This window comes from Lactuca serriola, chromosome 4 (genome assembly GCF_051521515.1).
Source record: "Lactuca serriola cultivar US96UC23 chromosome 4, Lser_US96UC23_V15, whole genome shotgun sequence".
NCBI lineage: Eukaryota > Viridiplantae > Streptophyta > Magnoliopsida > Asterales > Asteraceae > Lactuca > Lactuca serriola.
This window is the reverse complement of record NC_136411.1, coordinates 19,682,083-19,698,907: the sequence shown is the minus strand read 5'-3', so window position 1 is coordinate 19,698,907 and position 16,825 is coordinate 19,682,083. Positions and strand designations below refer to the sequence as shown.

The window sequence follows — 16,825 nt, the reverse complement described above, 5'->3', positions numbered from 1 at the left end:
TCAGCACCCCAAAATGGCTTGACATGGGTAGTCAGCACTCCAGAATGGCTTGACACGGGTAGGACGGCACCCCAGAACGGCCGTACCGGGTACTCAGGCACCCCAGAATAGCCTGGCAGTAAGTATGTTATGTGTTTGTATGGTATGTGGTACGATGGGGGAACTCACTAAGCTTTGTGCTTACGGTTTTCAGTTTTGGTTTCAGGTACCTCCTCAGCTAGGGGAAAGGAGCCGGCGCGGTAGCAGTATGTCACACACACACACACACTCTGGTTTCCGCATTTACGAGCTTCACTGGGATTTGTACTCTGATATTTTGATTGGTTGTATGTTTTGGTTTTCAGACATGGTTCACTTTATGTTATGGTTGATCAAACGATGTTTTTTTTAGCTATTTTCTAAAGTAATGTTTTTAAACAAAATTTTTGGTCATGAAAATTTGGGTCGTTACATTAATTTTTTTTATTAAAAATATAAACGGGTTGGCGAGTCAACCCGTTTATTTTTTGAGAAACCCATATATGACCCGTTTAATAAACGGGTTGGCGGGTTGAAAAACTAAACCCAAACCCATTTATTTCGTGTCGTGTCGCGGGTCGTGTCGAGAATTGTAAGCCCTATACTCAAGAACTCACTTCAAAGTAGTGTGGAGGCTGCCAATTAGGGTTTATTCTTGTCTTTAGGGTTAGGGGTTACTTAAATACATCATAACTTTCATTATTGGCCCTCAAAGTATCACAAAATGACTCCTAGACCCATATACATGATCAAGGTTCATTTTATTACGCTTTGGCCCTCCAAAGATAAATTTAAACAATTGAAAATGTTAGTTTAAAAATAAGACTTAATGTGACACTAACAACGATGGCGGATAGAAATTCGGGTCGTTACACTTTAAATTGATTTTAATATTTAAAAAATTAATTAATTTGTAACAATAATACACATATCCAACAATCCTAAACATAATGATTGAAATTTGATGCAACTAATCAATTATGGTTTATATCTTCATGAACTTGCCCAATAATATCAACGGATTGAAATGAGTTTGAGTCCCAAATTCAAAATCCGACATGGAACTTCCATGAATCTAAACACATTCATCAACCAAAATATATTGTCGACATTGATATCTACTTCCAACATGTCGGTCGATAATAAAATTATGGTTGATTGAATTCACCTATTTGGAATTGCAAAACCACCATTACCTATCCATTTCATAACAAAATCTTTATATGAGAATCATCAGATGTCTCTTAAATCGGTTGTAGCCTTGTAGGAGATGAAATATATTATTTAGCAAACGATTACGAATATATAATTGTCAAGTTTTGTTAACCGATTATGCATAATGTAGAACGAAAAATAATTAGGTTGTGAATAACCATATCAGAGTAAGGAGATCTATTATGAGAAAGATTGCAAAGGGGTATTTTAGTAATTTAGTTATAACCTAATTTAAAGATGATTCTTAAAATTTTAAATAGATTAATGACAATTAAATTAAGTATTCGGTATATATGTGAGTTTATTGGTTTTATACGATATACATGTAATTTAAGGTTTTACAAAGATATAAACGTAATTATGAAAATTTATAAAGAGATAGACGAAATTCACCCAAAAACTATAAAGTTTCTTTTATTTTTCTACCATGAAACAATCAGTTCAACAAATCCAAATCATGCTAGCAAATATGTGCTTAACAATTGTGTTTTATCTTTCTTGCCAAGTTGAAACGACGTGTCTTCGTCTAATGTGCATAACATTCGCGTTACGACAATAATTGACTAAGCTACAATACTTCTTCTTCTGGATACTGCTGTAATGACCCGACTTTTCTTAATAAAATATTTTGGGGTTTATCAAGTTTTACTATAAACTTTCAAAAAATCCAGAGTTTTAAAAACTTTTTACATCCCATAATACATTCGGGTTTAGAACATATCTTAACCATGATTTAAAGCAACAAGTATATACCAAACAAAATATACATCTAGTCCATGTCCTTGGTGCTATTGTCCCCTCTCGTACTTTGACTACTACCTGAACCTACAACACATGACAAACTATAAACATTAGACAACACTTTCTGGTGAGCTATAAAACACTTTATTCTCGTCTTCTCATGCTCTTCCATTTTCTTTTCTCATTAAGATCTAAATGGTCTAGTCACATAAAATAATTATGTTTATCATGTAAAGTGACATCATAGTTCTAACCTTACCGGTGTACAATCATCCAAACTCAGGCCCCTTACTTTGATCCCTCGTGAATCCTTTGGCAACATTTCTTTTCTATAATCCCTCACGGATTCCAATGATCGCTCATGGAGCCACTACGTATACCCCTTACAGATTAAAATGATTCTCATGACTCCACTACTCTTTCTGACTTGTTTTCTTTCTCTCTTTATACGTCATTATCTATTTTTGTATCTCTATCTTTTCTCAAACTCTTCTTATTCTTTCTATCTTTATCTTTTCTCATTATTTCTCTTTCTCTAACTCTTCTCATTCTCATTCTCATTATCTATATCTCTTCTCATTATATCGCTATCTGTAATTCTTCTTATTCTCTATTTATATATTTTATTATTATCTCTTTATCTCTAATTCTTATAATCCTCTATATCTTTATTTATTCTCGTTATCTTGCTATCTCTAACTCTTAACATTATCTCTTTTCATTATCTCCCTATCTCTAACTCTTCTCATTCTCATTCTCTCTACCTCTTATCATTATCTCTTTATCTCTAACTCTTCTCATTATCTCTATCTCTATCTCTTCTCATTGTCTTTTTATATTTAACTCTTATTATTATCTCTATCTTCTATCTCTTCTCATTAAACACATACTCACTTTCCAGAAGGACTTACATATCTTTATTTTCGAAGGAATCACAAATCTCTATTCCAGAATGAATCATATATCTATATTCCTGAAGGAACCAAATATCTATATTCCCGATGGAATCATACATCTCTATTCCCGAATTAAAAAATAGAATAAATAAAAAAACTTCAAATTGAGTTTAGTTTTAATAAAAAACAAAGTTTTAAAAAATTAAAAAGTTTCAGAATTTTGAGTATAATTTAATATGATTAAAAGTTTAATGGTTAAATTAAGTCATTTTATTACCCTATTTAGGCCACATAGGAAGGAAACATGTTAGGTGTATGAGGTTGGAATCACCAAAACCAAAAAAGTTCATACTTTAAGATCTAAATTTAGCTTAATGAAATCAAGTTTTTTTCTTTTATTTTTTTATTTTTATTTTTTATTTTTGAGAGTTTGATAGTCCTTTAAATCAAAACTTAATTATTTTAAAAACTAGCTTATAGATTATTTTTCGTTTTATAAAAGATAACAAGCTAATAAAACTCAAAATATAAAACTATCTTATTTTTGGGATATTTTAGATTTCAACTTGATAAAGAATTGTTTTTTGTTTTTTTGTTTTTGTTTTTGTTTTTTTATGAGAAAAACATTATAAATATAAATGATTTTTAAGAAAAAAATAATAGAATAATTTTGATAAAATATTAAAGATATATTGCTTCTATGAAAAACTTCATTTTCTAAAAATGAAAAAAATAATAAGCTGGGCATAACAAAATCCATAGAGACGTGATGAAGACTACAACAGTCGCCAATGAAAATCCAAAACCCTTTGCCAATTCGATGCAATCGAATGTGGGAATGAATGTCGACGGCGACGGCGACGGCGACCACGAAGTAGTCCAATAGTTTTTAATTGGTAGTAGAATGTTCAGAACTCCGACAACTAGTGTTGGCGGCAACGGCGGTGGTATCCCGTTAACTACCACCACCTCCGCTCAATCACCAAACCCGTCGGACACGGGTGATCAAAGCCACCATCGGTCTGCTGCTTCGAGAGCTATCCAGTTTCACCCGGCCAAACCCGCCATCATCGACCTATTCAACCTCTATCTCGGTGTACGTTTTATTTTTTATAAATCAAAGTATCAAACGACCGTTCGACTTCGCAATTCACGAAGGAAAATGTTCATTCGCTTTAGAATAGTCTTTTTCTCACGTTTTCGTCTATGCTTTCATCTACGCATTTTGATTTTCGTCTGTCAATCAATTATAATCTTTGCAGAGAAATGGCCGCCATAAGTCAGACGATTCGATCCGAGAACCTCCGTAAGTCAATACGCCGCTCATCTTTCTGTTTTTTGTTTGCATTTGAAGAACAGAGGATTGCGATAAAGCTAGAAGTAATTTATTGTAGCACATTGATGATTTGTGATAAATGTTCACTATTTATGAAAATCAACTACAGGAACAAGACACAAAAGCGAGTTATTGCCCTCAATAGAGACATTCACATTCCTCCGTGCGATGGACAGTTTCTTTTAGACTTTGAGCAACTTCAGAGTCAGTTTCCTGTAGGTTTCTAACTACAGAAAGCATTTTCATTAGCATCTAATTTATCTTATACTGTATAAACTGTGGTTGTTTATGGTTTATCTTTCCAGGGCCAAGAACAACTGCGTGCTGTGTTGGAGTCTGTGTTTGTATCTATGATTATCCAGTGTAGTGGTCATGCACCAAGATCAGAGTTTCTTCTTTTTGCTTTGCGTAGTTTGTACAGTATTGGGTATATATATTGGGATTCTTTTCTACCGTCTCTTCTTTCTTCAGTCACATCTGCAGAAATGTCTCATATTGAGTCTCCAAATCCGGAGTCATCTTTGATTTCAGTTCATGGAATTGGATCTCCATCTCAATCAGCAAATGAAACATCTTGTACAGCTTTGTATCCTGTCAAATCATCAATAAAAGATTCCCCTATTAGCAGTCTGCGTAAGTTATCTTGTGAGATGATTATTTTTGCCATGGAAGCCAACTTAAAGCCAAGTACATATGCTGATATTTTCTACCACATGATGAAGTGGCTGGTAAACTTGGATCATAAGGCCTTATTTGAATGGCTACAAAAGTGTTTAGATGTGGTTTGGATGTTGGTTGATGAAAAGAAATGCCATGTCCCCTTCTATGAACTATTGCGAAGTGGACTACAGTTTATAGAAAACTTACCTGATAACAAATCACTATTTACACTCATTTTGGAGGTTCATAGGAGACGAGATATGATGGCCATGTACATGTTAATGTTAGATCAACATCTTCATTGCCCTACATTTGGAAGTCAACGCCTTTTGTCTCAAGCTGCAATTAACATGATTGGTGAATCAGTCCCACATCCAAGATACTCACCTATTACATATCCAAGTGTTCTTGGAGAGCCATTGCATGGGGAGGTAAGCATATGCAACTTCTCCCAAATCTTTCATTGTGAAATATATTCCTCTGAAAAGATATTATTAAGAACATTTCAATGATCTAATATTCTGGTACCTCCACTTATACGTAGAGTATGAAACTGTCCCTTGAGATACAACAGATTAAGAGTTTTAGAGTTTTTTCAAACATTTGGCTTAATGACATAACAAGATTGAAAATGATGTATTATCCTAGAATGAACATCTTGAATGATCATGTGTATGTATGTAGGATATTGCTTTTTCAATTCAGAGAGGAAGTGTTGATTGGGAGAGAGCTATGCGATGTATTAGGCACGCCCTTCGTAATGCTCCATCACCTGATTGGTGGCGGCGTGTGCTTCTGGTGGCACCTTGTCACCGACCACAGCCACAAGGATCAATAGCAGGTGCTGTCTTTAGTTCTGACATGATTTGTGAGGCAACCATTGATAGGATTGTTGAACTCTTGAAGCTTACAAATTCAGGTAAGCTTATAAACTCATGACATGATTTGACATGCATACGGGTTCCTAATACAATCATTCCATCTTTTTACATGCCCAATACCCCAATTTCTAAACCCTAATTGCATTTCAACCTTTTCAATAAGGTAAATAGACGATTATACCTTGATATGAGATGATACTTAATAATTATATCTTCTATTCTTCAATAATTTATCTTCAAAGCTCAAAGATGAACAAAATCGCACCTACAACCCTTTTTTAAGCTTATGGAACTGAGAATGTGATAAATGACCAAAAATCCTTTTTTTTAGTTATTTAAACAACTTGTTCAACATTATGTTGGAGTTGGAGTTCAACGAGAAAAGCAATTGACTTCTCTTTTCCATGTTGCAGATGTAAATTGTTGGCAGGAGTGGCTTATCTATTCAGATATCTTTTTCCTTCTCATGAAAAGTGGTTGCATTGATTTTGTTGATTTCTTGGACAAGTTAATTTTATGCATAACCAAAGAATATAATCAAGAAATTCTCAAGACAAATCATGTCACGTGGCTACTTGCACAAATTATACGTATTGAGCTTGTAATGACCACTTTAAGCACAGACTCAAGAAAAGTAAAATTGTTTTTCTTTATATTATTCAATCTTTTATGATGGTCAATTAATACATAACATATACTTAAACATGTATAGTATATATATTTGTAGGTGGAGACAACCAAAAAGGTTTTGTCATTCCATAAAGAAGCCAGACCCTCGGATTCTAATAATCCCCAAAATACCCTTCTTGACTTTATAACCAGTTGTCAAACCCTTCGAGTATGGTCACTCAATTCATCAACAAGAGAATATTTAAATAGTAACCAACTTCTTAAAGGAAAGCAAATAGATGAATGGTGGAGGCAAGTAAGTAAAGGTACACCATATCGTATATACAAGTTGCACATCACTAGGTTCATTTCGACACATGGCTGATTTTTTTTTCTGACGATTTTACCCTTTCCTTCCAGGGGATCATATGATGGATTATATGAATTTGGATGACAGATCCATTGGGATGTTTTGGGTTGTATCTAACACCATGGCACAGCCTGCTTGTGAGATGGTGTTGACTTGGTTGACTTCTGCTGGACATGCAGAATTACCAGGTCAAAATAATGAGAAAATTACAGTCATGAGGGAGGTTAATCCTGTCCCAGTGTCACTAATGTCAGGATTTTCAATTAATTTGTGTCTGAAACTGGCTTTACAGATGGAAGATGTTATGTTTTTTGGACAGGTAATCTAATCTGTATGACTTTTTGCAAACATACTATGATTATGATTGAATTGAACATATGTTTTTCTGATATTTAATTTATGACATTTTATTGCAGCATGCACCTAATATTGCCATGGTGGAAACATATTGTAGGTTGCTTCTTATTTACCCTCATTCGTTGTTTCGTTCACATTTAAGTGTAAGTTCTTCTCTTTTATTGCTTTTCTAAGATATTAGTTTTTATTCAAATTTGTCTTAAATTTTGCAGCATTTGCTTCAGAGGAATCCTGAAACTTTAAATAAGCCTCCAGCCACACTTCTAGTGCTTGAAATACTCAACTACCGGTTATTTTCATTGTACAGGTAATTCAGACTTATGCTTTTTTTTTTTTTAATCAATATCGACAACATACTTTATTATTATTATTATTATTATTTTTATTACCAATTTTCTCTATTTAATATTATTAGTACAATTATAGATACCAAGGAAAGAGCAAGCCATTGATGTATGACATCACCAAAATTCTGTCTACACTAAAAGGAAAACGTGGAGATCATCGAGTGTTTCGATTGGCTGAGAACTTATGCATGAATCTCATTATGTCATTAAGAGAATTTTTCTTCGTGAGGAAGGAAGGGAAGGTACTAGGGGCATGTTTGTCTTTTCAAGTATATATATTTTTTTCATTTTTCAGTAATATCAACCATCTTCATTTAAAAATCTTTTGCAGGGAGCTTCTGAGTTGACCGAAACATTGAACCGTGTAGCTGTAACGAATCTTGCTATTATTATTAAAACACGTGGAATTGCTGACGTGGACCACCTTCTATATCTTCCAACAATGTTGGAACAGATTTTGACCAATAGTCAACACACATGGTCAGACAAGACCTTATGTTACTTTCCAGGTGTCCTACGTGAGGCCTTGATTGGGAGGGTGGACAAGAGAGGCCTTGCAATCCAAGCATGGAAACAGGTTACTTTCTATTTGGCTATATGAAGATATCATTGATGTGTTTAGAACTTTAGATAGTAGTAAGGGTATTTTTGTAATTTTTACAGGCAGAAGCAACAGTTATCCATCAATGTACACAGCTGCTATCACCACCGGATGATCCAACTTATGTCATGACTTATATAAGTCATAGTTTTCCTCAACACAAACAATATCTATGTGCTGGTGCATGGGTACTAATGCGTGGACACCCTGAGAATATTAACAGTGCAAACCTGGTAAAATAAAACAAAACAGCTGTCCACTTTTACTTTATACTTTCTTCAACAATTTTTTTTTAGTATAAGTCAAACCTCTCTCCTTTGACTACAGGGACGCGTGCTTGGAGAATTTTCCCCTGAGGAAGTGAGTGCAAATGTGTACACTCTGGTGGATGTCCTTTTGTGTAATATTCACTTGGAAATAAAGCATGGACATTCCTTGCAGGTTTTATAATTCTTTTTGATTTTTTTTCCAATTAATTGGCCTCTAATAGTCATAATATAATGCCTCAGTTTGGTTTCAAATTTGTAGGATGTTATATCAAATGTGTGTGGAAATCTTGCACATTTTATTTGGAAACACGAGTTGCTGCCTCCAGATGTTTTACTTCTTGCACTAACTGATCGTGATGATGATCCCCATGCATTGCCTATTGTGGTATGCTCTTCAAGATGTATAATCTTTTCAAATCATTTTACATTTGTTAATGATTTTTAATGTCAGATAACTAATTATATATTTTTTTAAGGTTAATTTACTTGAAAGACAAGAGCTTCAACAAAGAATAAACTTTTATGTTGCTAATTGTGGAAGCAGCCCCGAGCATTGGCTTCAAACTGGAATATTTAATCGTAATGAATTACAGAAAGCTCTTGGCAATCATTTGTCATGGAAGGAAAGGTGATGTGTTACTAAACCCAAAATCAGTGTAAAGACACATTTTTTTTTTTTTTTTTTTTTTTTTGTTCTTTTCTGTTAGTAAAACACCATGAGTTAATTGTTAGTTAGCCTAAATTATAGACATTATGTTACATTAATAAACATTATGTTACACTTTTTACAGGTCTCCAACATATTTCGATGACATGGCAGCACGTTTACTTCCTGTATTCCCATTAATTATTTATAGACTTATCGAAAACAATCTTACAGATTTAGCAGATCGTCTCCTTCAATTCCATTCATCTTTCCTTCATTTCTACCCTTTAAATTTCACATTTGTTCGTGACATACTTTCATATTTCTACCCCCATCTTCCCCAAAACCTCATTTTCCGTATACTAAGCATATTAGATATAAAAAAGGTAAAAAAAAGAACATATATTTTCACTTTTTTTTTTCCTTACATCTTCACTAACCATATAACTACTTTTTATGTTTTACAGACACCATTCTCTGAGTCATTTCCTCAACATGTGAATTCATCAAATAACATATCTCCACCATTGGAGTACTTCACTTCTCTTTTAACAAATCTTGTAAATAATGTTATCCCACCTTTATTATCTGATAAAACTAACCAATCAGAATCAACTTTCAAACCCCAAAACCAAAAACCATTCTATCAAATTCAAGATCCCGGGACACATACACAACTCATTCTCGAAACCACAGTTATAGAAATTCTATCTCTCCCCATAACCCCAACACAAATTATCTCATCATTTGTACAGATTATTATTTCCTCCCACTTTCAACCAAAATTTAATCAATCATCTTGTTTGATGATTCAAGCATGTGGGCTTCTTTTAGCTCAGCTTCCTGTTGAGTTTCATACACCGCTTTTTGCTGAGGTGGCACATGTGATTAAGGAGAGTTCGTGGCATTGCAATGGTTATGGCTATGTTTTGTTGGATCCAACATGGGCATGTGAAGAAAATACCTCAACTGCCCTTGGTAGGTTTTACAAAATTATGGTTTCTTTTGAATCCTTCATGGGGTGATTTAGTCTTTTTGGTGTGTAATAATGATAGGAAATATGGTGGCATTGCTTCATGCGTTCTTCAGTAATCTTCCACATGAATGGCTGGAGAAAACACATCTTCTTGTGAACCAATTAAGACCTGTTTCTTCTGTTGGAGTGCTGAAAATAGCTTTTCGTATAATTGGTCCTTTGTTGCCAAGATTAGCAAATGCTCACAGTCTGTTTGTTAAGGTATTCTACTTTCAAACTTTTTTCTTATTAAGACATTCTACTTTGATTTTGGACTCATTATGTTTTAAACAAATAAACAAATAAATGAAAGTAGATTGCTATTTTGAGTCGTTATGTTTTTTAATTAAATTTCCAGACTTTGGAACTGCTTTTGAGCATGATGGTGGATGTGTTTGGGAAGAATAGTCAGCAGCCATCAAATCCTGTTGAAGCATCAGATATAACTGATCTTATAGACTTCCTGTAAGAATACGCTTATTTAATCATATAATCAAATGAGTAACTTTATATACTATCTTATCTGGGTAACAAATTTATAAAACTCTGATTTTATTTATTTATTTCTTTATTTATAATTTTGATTACAGTCAGCATGTGGTGCATTATGAAGGTGAGGGGGGACCTGTACAGACGAATTCTAAACCAAAAGCAGATGTATTGAGTTTATGTGGAAGAGCCATTGAGAACATGCGTTCAGATTTGCAGCATCTTCTTTCTCACTTAAAAACTGATATTTTGTAAATTCTTCTCAAAAATCCCTCTTCAAGTTTCAGGTTTTACTTCTTTTTACTTACATTACATGCTTTCTGAATATATATATATATATATATATATATATATATATATATATATATATATATATATATATATATATAGCTTATAGAGTCTGTATAGATGGACTGAGTAATGTGTTTTTGAGATAACTGAAGTTTTCATATAAACAGAAATAATATAAAAGGCACCAAGTTAGTTATAAACAGTCAAATTGCCAAAAAAAAACTTATGTAGTTTAGTAAATGTTGAAACTTTCCTTTTATTACACATATAAACTACAAAATAGAATTAAGAACATAAAACTTGTCCTTGTAACACCTGAAGCTTTACAACATACAGTTACAATTTCTACTGGGAAGAGGAACAGGATCGAGCTTAAAAACATGCTCTGAATTACTCCAAAAAATATGTAATGTTTACTTCTTATCATCTTTATTCATTCTGCTACTTGATCCAGGTAATGTACTTTTACCAAGGTTATAAGGTGCTGAAGCCATCACTCTATATAAAAAAAGTACAAAACATATACAAAAAAAAATCTTGTCATTAGTTTTTCCAATATGACTTTTGAGGCCAAACAATCAATTAATTAAGCAAACAAAATACACAAATCGTACCATACCTTTCCTTTCGCTTCTCAAGAAACCGAGCCAAAGATGCTCCCCTCATCTGGGGAACCGCTGCATGGACAAAGTCATTATCAGTGTCAGTGTTAATCTCAGTGTAAGACTGTAAGACTGACTACTAATAACTTTGATTTAAATACCTGACTGCATGACTCGTCGAAGCGAGCTCATGGCTTTTGTAGCATCCATTGCCGCCCTTGAGCCTGTGCCAGTCGATGGACTGATCGACACTGGGCTCGAGGGGGCGGTGGTCATTGGTTGACTCACGTGGACCCCGTTTCCGGCTAATAACATTATGGCTTGTGCCTAGACAAATGAAAAAAAAACAAGATTTTAGGGTTTTGTTTTGGTTGAAATATTTAAAATTAGTAACAAGAAATAAATTGATTTGAGTGATTGAACCTTTTCAGGGGACATATCATCGTACACGTTCACAGTACCCTTGTAAAAGATGGTTAACTGAACCGGACTACGTTGTTGTACTTGTACACCAGAATGATTTCCAGTCCGCCTACTATCACCTATAAGTTTTTAAGTAAATGATACTAATTGGATATAATTTTTAATTGTTAAAATTAATCTAAAAGTAGTAACTTAAACAAATACGCACAGAAAATCGCAATAACAATTTCATTATTTAAAAAAAAAATAAACAGAACTTTGAGAGAAGAAAAGGATTTAGAAAAAAAATAAAAAATAAAAAATAAAAAAAATTCAAACTTGTTTTGATGAAGGCATTTCTGAAGTTCTGAATCACGTAAATTAAAAAATAAACCTTCAAACTCCATTAGCAAACATACTTCTTGTTATATCCAAAATACTAACAATTAAAAGGTTCAGAATTAAGTCAACACATGTGATAGCTTCATAAAACCACTCATAAGCACCATAAACTCAGTTAAGCAATAAAGATTAAAAATTATCAAACAATGGGTCAAAACTTGATTTATTTTTTTTATTTTTTTTATTTTATTTTTTATATAAAATACCCATCATGAATTAAACCACCAAAATCCCAATACACAAACGTATAACATGATATTTTAAGAAAATAAAAACCCCACGAAAATTGAAGCTTTAATACTTTGATAAACCACAAATAATAAAAGTAAAAATGGATATTACTGGAAAGATGTACCTGCTTCAATGGCTTCTTCCTTAGAATTCAAACCCATGAAATCCCTCTCCATTTTCACCTCAAATTCCAAGATTTAAAACCCAAAAATATCTTCACAAAGTTTAAAAAAAAAGAAAAGAAGATGAGAGAGAGAGAGAGAGAGAGAGAGAGAGAGAGAGAGAGAGAGAGATTTGGAAGTGCAGCGAAATTTAGAGTGAGAGGGAGAGGGTTTTTTAGTCCTGCTTGTTCTATGGAAAAATATCGCAGCCGTTGATTACATTAAATAGAAAATAGCATGTTTATATCACTTCCCTAAATAAATACTATATCATTTTCTTTCTTATCCTTCCTTTTAAAACTACTAATCATAAGTTTTTATTTATAACTGTAGTGGCAAGGTCCTTTTACCTTTTTGCACCTGGGGAATATCTTATTGTTACAGAAAAATTTCAATATCTATTATATTATGATTTTTATTTATTTTACTTTATATAACAATAAAATCACATAAGTAACTTCATTATGGGTTAGTGGAATATCTAATATAAAAAATTACACAAACAATCTTATGGTTTGGTAACTTGCATGTTTGGTCTAATTTTTTTTTTTCCGAAACTTGCATGTTTTGTCTAATTTTTTTTTTTAATTCGGAAGGTCTATACTGTTTGTTTTTGTTGCGTGCTTTATCTCTAATTTAAAAGATTATTGTGTCCTTATTCATTTATTTTTTTTAATTAATTTTGTTATTTATGTATTTCTTTTTTAATTTATTATTATAAATTTATGATTAATCTAAAAAATTACACACTGCCCTTTAATCCATTCTAATCTTTCATCTAGTTTCTTCTCTTGTTGGAGTAAAATAGCACCGGAAGAAACTACCACCATCTATCCATCTCTGACATTGAAAAATAAAAACCATATTGAATCCATTCAAACTAGAAATAAAATCTAAAATTAAAACTAGAATAGTTTTTTTTGTCAGACAAGGACCGAACAGACAAGGACTGAACGCGCAACAAACAATAAACAATATGAACCTTCCGAGTTAAAAAAATTAAAGATTAAATGTGCGAGTTATCCCAAACCATATGCACAATTCCTGTAATTTACTCTAAAATGTTTGAAGATTTAATGATAACCATTGAAAACCAATATTCTTGTGATTATTACAAATATGCATATTTAGATAAATTTTACAAACAAGAAAATTACTAAAACTTGTAAAAAAGAAAATTATTAAGTCAACGACATAAGAGATTACCGAAGGAGCAATGAGCAGGTCGGATGACTGGCTACGCCGGTAACAATTCACGTGCGCGCCATTTTTAAACGTAAAACTCACGCCCACTAAAAAAAACAACCAATCATCTGTCGGTTGCCCATGAGACCCGTCACTGGATTTGCGGGCCGGTTAATTTCTTTTTACAGTCACATCAGATGTATTTAAATCCAACAGGCAACAAAAGCTACAAAATTGTACTATATTTTACAAAAGGTTAATAAGTATCAATTAAATTGATTAAAAAAAAACCTCGTAGCTTACAATGATCACAATAACCATTTACCCTAAATTTATTACAAAGTAGCTGCATCTCGCGATATTGTTATTTTTTATTTTATTTTATTTTTGACAAAAGATAAATCTATCCACAATTTTCTAGGATTTAATAAAAAATTAGTCTAACCACTAAAATAACCATGATTTTCTAGATTACATCCTATTTAAATATCTGTTATCTGCGAAAAAGTGAAAGAAAGCTTAATTGACATGCAAAAAAATGGTTTATCACCTTTGCAAAATCTTGAAATCAATCCGAGAAATCGTCTGAAAAATGATGAGAAATCCCAATTTTTGTTAATTTTATAGGTCAAGATACAATCTTAAGATTTCTTTTGCAATATTTGAATATTTCAAACACAAAAAACTTCAAATAGATGATTTCTTTTTTTGAAAAACTTCCCCGATAAACTTGGATATTCATCCGAAAAAAAATGTTAATTTTTTTTCAAATAGGACCCATCATTTTTCGCAGAAAACCATCTGCCAAAATATCAAAACGAGATCGTCTTGGAAAGTGATAGATAGAATTATTATGATTTGGTTTTTTTTAACTAATAATAATTATCATAAACTTTAAATGGTACATTATTTTATAAAAGTATAATTAAAACTTTTACTGTTTACTGACAAATTTGTGTTTGATATTTAATAGTGACTACTAATGCGTTGTAAGTATCATTGTTTATTGTTGGAACTTTTCTTATAAAATATAATTTTAGCGAAAACGAAATTAGTACAATAATTTTTCAGATGATAAGTTTAAAATATAATATCTTTAATGAAAATTTCTTTATAATTTAATAAAATAGATTAATGATTTGATTTCCAAAACCTGAATCCACTTGCATTCGAATGAAGATTTCCATGTTTGAAAACAAAAACGTGAAATGTGATTGGGACCAGTAATTAAAAAAAGTTTGGACAGTTGTGCAATACATTAAAAAGGAACCTTTGTGCATGAAGTATTAAAATCAAAGTAATGCAACACATGTCAAAATAAACTATTCGTGGCGTGCTATCTGCCCAAAAACACGTGTCTTTTTTTGATTTGATGAGTTTTAAACGTTTATGACAAAACAAGATAAATGCTAACAGCATTAGGTTTAGGTGCATTAGGTTTAGGTGTGGGTAATTAGATGTAACACCATTTTGGTGCCACATCACATGCCACATCATCAATGGTGTTATAATACCAAGTGGGGAAATGATCACCATGTTGTATCTTGTTATGACACCAACTATTTTTTTTCTATTTTATAATTTATTTTTTATTTTTAAATTTAGACAAATATTTTTTAAATATAACATAATAAATAAAACATAATGTTTAAAAATTATAAATAACATATAAAAATTTTAAAGATTAAAATTAACATAGAGACTAAAGTGCACATAATATCAAAAAAAAACATCTAAATTCAAAAAAAAAAAAATACAACGCTATTCGTTATCGTTATTGTTACCATAGAAAATATAATCCACTAAGTCCTCTCGAAGTTGTCTGTGTTTATTTGCGTCCTGAATGTCAACAATACGATGCAAATAATCTGCTGTTCCTGGTTGAAACTGAACGTGTCTGGGTTCCGTTGGGATATAGTGTGCAATATTTCGCCCTTTATCTTCTTCTACCATGTTATGCATTATGATACATACATACATGATATATCGTAGAGTTTCTAAATCCAATGGTCGTGCTGCATGTTCGACTATATGCCACTTCACCTTCAGCACTCCAAAAGCACGTTCCACATCCTTACGTGCTCCTTCTTGTCTTCTCTTAAAAAATTTGTCTCGTTCTTCAACCGGGTGGCGAAATGCCTTCACGAATGTGGAATACTGAGGATATATTCCATTTGTAAGGTAATACCCATATTTGTATTCGTTTCCATTCACCATGAAAGGAGCATCCAGAGTTTTTCCATTCAAAAGATCGTCGAATATTAGCGACTGATTAAGAACGTTGACGTCGTTGTTAGAACCCGCAACCCCAAAAAATGCATGCCAAATCCATAAATCTTGAGAAGCATCAGCCTCTAAAACCAACGAAGGTGATCCGTGATGACCACTTGCGTATTGCCCTTTCCATGCTACCAGACAATTTTTCCATTTTCAGTGTGTGCAATCAATGCTTCCGATCATTTCGGGAAACCCATGGCATTCTTCATGCGCCACATACAATTCTTGCAAATCATGCAACGAAGGTTCCCCGCAAATACACGTCTCCAAAAGTTTCAACAACACCCCTCGATAATGTATACAAACTCTCTCTTGCGGTTCTTTCGGACATTCTCATATAGTCGTCCATGGTGTCAGGTGACTCCTCCATAGCCATCAAACAAATGGCCGCAGCATATTTCTGCAACGTTGTAAACCCTCGTCTACCTCTAGTATCATATCTTAATTGAAAAAATTCGTACCTAAACATAAATTAACTACAGTTTAAAAATATATTGCATATGTTGTAAAATTAAAGAAACATGTAGTACATTTTAATTTATTTTGTATAAAAGTATCGTAAAGAAGCGATATCGGCTTTCCAAGCCATTGACGATTTGTAAGAACACATCTCTACTCAAACGAAATCTTCTTTTGAAGTCCTTCACCCCGTATACACAATTATCCGCAAAGTAATCGCGATATAGATATTCGTGTCCTTCCTCGCAAATTTTGTTTAACATCGCACGTCTTGTTAGTAGCGGGGCTGGGTCTGGTTGTAGTAGGTCGGTAGTGTAATAATGATACATCATCCTAAAGAGAATATCGTCATCTGAATCATCGGA

General features: G+C 32.8%; 3 protein-coding genes across 5 annotated transcripts; 1 reads left to right on the top strand and 2 right to left on the bottom strand.

Annotated features, from left to right (window-relative positions):
• The first annotated feature begins 3,602 nt into the window (after nt 1-3,602).
• Nucleotides 3,603-12,622, top strand: LOC145101144 (mediator of RNA polymerase II transcription subunit 23-like). Of its 2 annotated transcripts, XM_079038316.1 has the most exons (22): nt 3,603-3,966; nt 4,133-4,176; nt 4,316-4,421; nt 4,512-5,297; nt 5,551-5,785; nt 6,161-6,381; nt 6,475-6,682; nt 6,777-7,045; nt 7,143-7,226; nt 7,296-7,390; nt 7,510-7,672; nt 7,762-8,007; nt 8,094-8,264; nt 8,359-8,472; nt 8,560-8,685; nt 8,777-8,928; nt 9,092-9,332; nt 9,414-9,924; nt 10,002-10,183; nt 10,320-10,426; nt 10,552-10,737; nt 11,078-12,622. In XM_079038316.1, the coding sequence occupies exons 1-21, from the start codon at nt 3,775-3,777 to the stop codon at nt 10,703-10,705; spliced, it is 4,407 nt and encodes a 1,468-aa protein (XP_078894442.1). In that variant the 5' UTR covers nt 3,603-3,774; the 3' UTR covers nt 10,706-10,737; nt 11,078-12,622. The 2 variants fall into 2 exon arrangements, with proteins under 2 accessions (XP_078894442.1, XP_078894441.1); XM_079038315.1 differs by lacking the exon at nt 11,078-12,622 and having other exon boundaries at nt 10,552-10,757.
• Nucleotides 10,950-12,640, bottom strand: LOC145101145 (protein TIFY 6A-like). Of its 2 annotated transcripts, none has more exons than XM_079038318.1 (5): nt 12,503-12,640; nt 11,767-11,885; nt 11,505-11,670; nt 11,356-11,418; nt 10,950-11,239 (listed from the first exon to the last, which is right to left on the bottom strand). In XM_079038318.1, the coding sequence occupies exons 1-5, from the start codon at nt 12,552-12,554 to the stop codon at nt 11,235-11,237; spliced, it is 405 nt and encodes a 134-aa protein (XP_078894444.1). In that variant the 5' UTR covers nt 12,555-12,640; the 3' UTR covers nt 10,950-11,234. The 2 variants fall into 2 exon arrangements, with proteins under 2 accessions (XP_078894444.1, XP_078894443.1); XM_079038317.1 differs by having other exon boundaries at nt 11,361-11,418.
• Nucleotides 12,641-15,485: 2,845 nt separating this feature from the next.
• On the bottom strand, nt 15,486-16,371 carry LOC145098097 (uncharacterized). Its single transcript, XM_079035773.1, has 2 exons — nt 16,308-16,371; nt 15,486-16,132 (listed from the first exon to the last, which is right to left on the bottom strand). Exons 1-2 carry the CDS (start codon nt 16,369-16,371, stop codon nt 15,486-15,488), a joined length of 711 nt encoding a protein of 236 aa, XP_078891899.1.
• Nucleotides 16,372-16,825: the final 454 nt, after the last annotated feature.